This window comes from Triticum dicoccoides, chromosome 3B (genome assembly GCF_002162155.2).
Source record: "Triticum dicoccoides isolate Atlit2015 ecotype Zavitan chromosome 3B, WEW_v2.0, whole genome shotgun sequence".
NCBI classification, from domain to species: domain Eukaryota; kingdom Viridiplantae; phylum Streptophyta; class Magnoliopsida; order Poales; family Poaceae; genus Triticum; species Triticum dicoccoides.
Window position 1 is genome coordinate 858,204,817 of NC_041385.1, and position 4,538 is coordinate 858,209,354.

At 45.5% G+C, this 4,538-nt stretch overlaps 1 protein-coding gene across 1 annotated transcript; it reads right to left on the minus strand.

The window, feature by feature from the left end:
• Window positions 1–1,691: 1,691 nt before the first annotated feature.
• LOC119282727 lies at window positions 1,692–3,363 on the minus strand. The gene is made up of 2 exons (XM_037562851.1): window positions 3,295–3,363; window positions 1,692–2,764 (listed from the first exon to the last, which is right to left on the minus strand). The coding sequence occupies exons 1-2, from the start codon at window positions 3,358–3,360 to the stop codon at window positions 1,772–1,774; spliced, it is 1,059 nt and encodes a 352-aa protein (XP_037418748.1). The 5' UTR covers window positions 3,361–3,363; the 3' UTR covers window positions 1,692–1,771.
• Between the last annotated feature and the right edge of the window lie 1,175 nt (window positions 3,364–4,538).

Here is a 4,538-nt window from a genome sequence, read left to right on the forward strand (position 1 = left end):
ATGAAGAAGAGGGCAATGAGCACAAAGTCTTGAAGCTGAACAAGGCATTGTGTGGACTTCGTCAGGCGCCGAGAGCATGGTATGCCAAGTTGCACGCCACTCTGCTCACGCTCGGGTTCGAGAGATGTCCTCTTGAGCACGCGGTGTACATGAGAAGCAAAGGTGGCTCGCGGCTGCTCGTAGGCGTTTATGTCGATGACTTGGTGATCACTGGTGCAAGCCAAGTGGAGATTGACAGCTTCAAGGAGCAGATGAAAAATCTGTTCAAAATGAGTGATCTGGGTTTGTTGTCATACTATCTCGGGATCGAGGTAGCCCAGACCGCCAATGGCGTTACACTCAGCCAGGCCGGATATGCTCAGAAGATCCTTGAGAAGGTTGGAATGGCAGAGTGCAACCCAAGTCAAGTACCAATGGAGCCAAGACTGAAGCTAGTTAAAACTGATCAGGACAAGAAAGTGGACTCAACTCAGTACCGCAGCATAGTTGGGAGTCTGAGGTATTTGGTAAACACAAGGCCGGATCTTGCTTACTCAGTGGGCGTCGTTAGTCGTTTCATGGAAGCTCCTACGGTGAACCACATGGCAGCAGTCAAGCAGATTTTGAGGTACATCCGTGGCACCATTCATCTCGGCTGTCACTATGAAAGGAAGGAAGAAGAGGAGCCACGACTTGTTGGATACAGTGATAGTGACCATGCTGGTGATCTTGATGATCGTAAAAGCACATCAGGTGTGCTATACTTTCTTGGCACCAATCCAGTAACTTGGGTCTCACAGAAACAAAAGGTAGTGGCAACATCATCGTGCGAAGCAGAATATATTGCTGCAGCTATCACTGCTTGTCAGGGAATTTGGTTATCATGGCTGCTTGGTGAACTGATGAACAAAGAGCAGCAGAAGAAACTGATGAAGAGGGAGCAGCAGAAGGTTTTGATCAAAGTGGACAACAAATCTGCAATTGCGCTTTGTAAGAACTCAGTCCATCATGATCGCAGCAAGCACATAGATGTTCGCTATCATTTCATTCGCGAGTGCGTTGAAGAAGGGAGGGTCACCGTGGAGCACGTCCGAACCGGCGACCAGCTCGCCGACATACTGACCAAGCCGCTCGCCCGTGTGATGTTCCTGGAGCTTCGCGAGCGCATTGGACTCCGAGCGGTGAAGAAACAAGATTAAGGGGGTGAATCTCAGCGTGTAATCTTGTTTTAGTCTGTTTGTTTCCCTTTTGTAATCACGCATGCACGTTTGCTTTGTATTTTCGTGTGCATGACGCGTTGGATAAGCGCATGCAGCACGTCCCTTGCATCTAGGATCAGGCATAGTGGGGTTAGCTTGGCGTGAGTCTCGGTCAAGGCGTTGGCCTGATCGTGTGTGTAGGCATATGCCGTTTTGCTCATCTCTAAAGAATAACAGAAAGACGCCAGAAAAGACGCGTATCTTTGCGTCGCAAAAATCTTCCGTGTGTGATCTGTTCTTCGTGTCTCGAGAGAAACCACCATTGCTAGCTGAGAGAGAAGCCTTGGACCTGTCATGAACAAGGCACATTCCAGTGCTACGATACCAAGCATTAACATGCATGGTTGAGCGTACATATCCAACATTAACAAGTTCAGAAAAAAAACATATAATTGACAAGATGATAGATCCATATACTTCACCAAAGTTCACTTTAGTACAATAGCCGGCCCATTTCACGAGGCATTAATCTAAGAATAAATCTTGATCTAACTAGCTAGCTAATTACAAGTTGCATTGCTAGTGCTAGAATATTAAATGTAACCACCGCCGCCATTGCCATTGACCATGTCCTCATACATGCCCCTGCTGCTCGAGTAATCCTGCTGCTTGTGGTTTCTCTTGGCCGACGGGTGGTACAACTGGTGGCCTCCTCTGTTGTCATCTTTACCCCCAGCGACGCTCTGTAATCCTAGGTGGAACATGCCCTGCATGGTAGCCATTGTGATGGGCATTGCCCCAGACATCTGATGATCCATGGCGTGCATGAATTGGAAGCTGCACATTTGCGCTGCCGACCACTGCTCCATCCCGTTCCAATGGGCATGGTTGTGGTGGTGTTGCGCACAACCGTCCACCGTGCAAGAACCACCGTCGGCAAAGAGCAGCCTGTCGAGGGAGCTGAGTCGAAGGCTTGCCTGGTCGAAGCTGTGGGCGAACTGGCTATCGTGTGACGGCGCGCTGCCGAACATGGGGCTGTGCAATCCGGGCGGCACAGGGCCACTGCCGGTGGCATAAGTGGTACTGCTGGACATGGTTGTTGTCACGGACGATGTCCCTACCGCGGTAGATCGGGAGGTGTTTGACACCACATTGGGCTTGCCCCTGCGCTTGGCATGGCGACGATACCCCCCACCGACAGGCACATTGCGGAGCGCGCCGCCGCGGGTCCAGTAGCGGCGACAAGAGCGACAAAAGTGGCGGGGTTGGGTAAGGGAGTAGTTATTGAAGTAGCAAAACTTGGTGTTGGTGGAGTCGCATCGCGGACAGTTGAGCCCCGACACCGGTTGCGGCAACCGCACCAACTGAGCTCGCTCCGACATGGACATCGACTTGCTATTCCTGTTGGTACTGCAATCGCCGTCCCCAGCGCCGCTGCAACCATCATTGCCGCCCCCTCCAGCGACTAAGCCGACCCCGGCCGTGGCCATGAACCCTTCTTCATTATTGCCGTTGCATCCTCCATCACCAGAACCAGATGGTGAAGGAGTGGTAGTACTATGAGTGTTAGTGCCAATTTGTTGCAGCTACAAATCAACAAGGAGACGAGTAATCAAATATCGGCCAGTATGTATATGGAGCTAGGTTTTTTTTGTCTTCATTCTGTTTTTTCCCAGGATGACAAGACGAACCAGTTTCTGATAAATCTATTTTTTTCATTTGAATAATTCAAATGAATTTTTGTTTTAAATTTATTTCCAATTAAAATATATGATGTTTGACCTACATCAGACATAAACTTCCCTGGGCCAAGGGAGTCCCTATGACCTCTTGGGAGTATACATACCCTATTTGATTCACTTTTTCCCTTTACATTCATTTTTTGACATTTCTGGTATCACAACCCGAGAAATACCTCTTGGCCGTTTAAACCGGTCGATTACAGTTATTTTTTTCTAGAAAAGAAAACCCTGATATGGAGTATATTGCAAGATATATATCTGCAATCAGCAAACCTAGGTCACTGAGTGCACACATATTCTGGTTTTTGTCGTGCGAACAAAATCATGAGTGAATATGTAATTAATTAGCTAGCTAGAAGCACAAGGATGCATACCTGAAGCTGGTTGTCGTCGGTGTTCCAGAAGTTTGATGAATCAAGGAAGGCAGGAAGGAAGATCATAGCTGGTGATCTAGAGAGAAGAGAAAGTGGGAGGAAGAAAGTTAGCAGCAGCTGGGGAAATCAAGTGGAAGAGTACTACTGTAGTACAAAAGAAAGGAATGGAATGGATGCTAGAGAGAGGGGGGAGGATCTAGCTACCCAAGAAGAGAGAGAAAATGGAGAGAGCAAGGTAGCTAGCAGCACCAAAATAGTTGAGAGAGAAGGAACACACACACGCTATATATATGTATAGCCTGTGGAGATTTGGAGGAATAGAGAAGTGGACAAACATTGGTGTTATTTCCTTCATTTGCACACTTTTCCTTTTCCATGGTGAATGCTGATGTGGCTGAAAGTGGTACCCATGCTAGCTACAGTTTGCAATAAATTAGTTAGCGTAGTCTGCTTAGCTAAGCTTGATAGCTAATTTGCCACCGCATAATTAATCATCCAGGCCACCACATATAGTTAAATGGTACTAACAATTTGGTAGGCCTACATATATTTTTTGTTTAAACTCTAGCAAGTCACATCCCTCACTCTGTTTTGAGACAACCACTTGTTCTCAACTATCCCTGTGTTTTTATTTTTAGTAGGAACCAAGATATCGTGTCATTCTCATCATGTGTTTTTTTCTTCAAATTCCACATTTCCATAATATTGCGCCCCAATGATGTCATAAAACGTGGGATATGTCAAAGCAAGTTGAACTTCAATCTTGAAATGTGCATGTCATGTATACATGAAGAAAAACTGACAGTGATCTAGTGTTGGTGTTGGATATACAACTTAGTTTTGCATGGGAAGGGAGTATAATATATTTGAACACTCAAGTTTTAGCTAAGTTTATTTGTAACCCTATACCATAAAATTAAAGGCTGGATGATTTGATCGCCGACCTAGTGAAATTTATATGACTAGCGATGTGGCGGTGGTTTTGCGCACAAACCAATCGGCACAAAAACAAGATAAAAATAAAGATACATCCATTACTAAAAAAAGGTGAATTTTAGGGAAAAATAAAAGCGGAATAAATCTGTAGGTTTTATCAAAAATCGAGAAATTTTGGATAACTCATACATAAATTCTGAACATTCATGAGTAGTCCTTGATAATTCTCTTGAAGTTTATTTGACACGATTATTGTTTTTTCTCCTGGAATACTTCAGGTTTTCCAAAATTTTCTTAATTTTATTATA

What these genes read in the sequence shown, in the direction of transcription:
- LOC119282727 (XM_037562851.1), bottom strand. Translation starts at nt 3,360, where the DNA reads ATGATCTTCCTTCCTGCCTTCCTTGATTCATCAAACTTCTGGAACACC. An exon ending in CCGACGACAACCAGCTTCAG is followed by an intron (nt 2,765 to 3,294) that starts GTATGCATCCTT and finishes GTTGATTTGTAG; the next exon opens with CTGCAACAAATTGGCACTAA.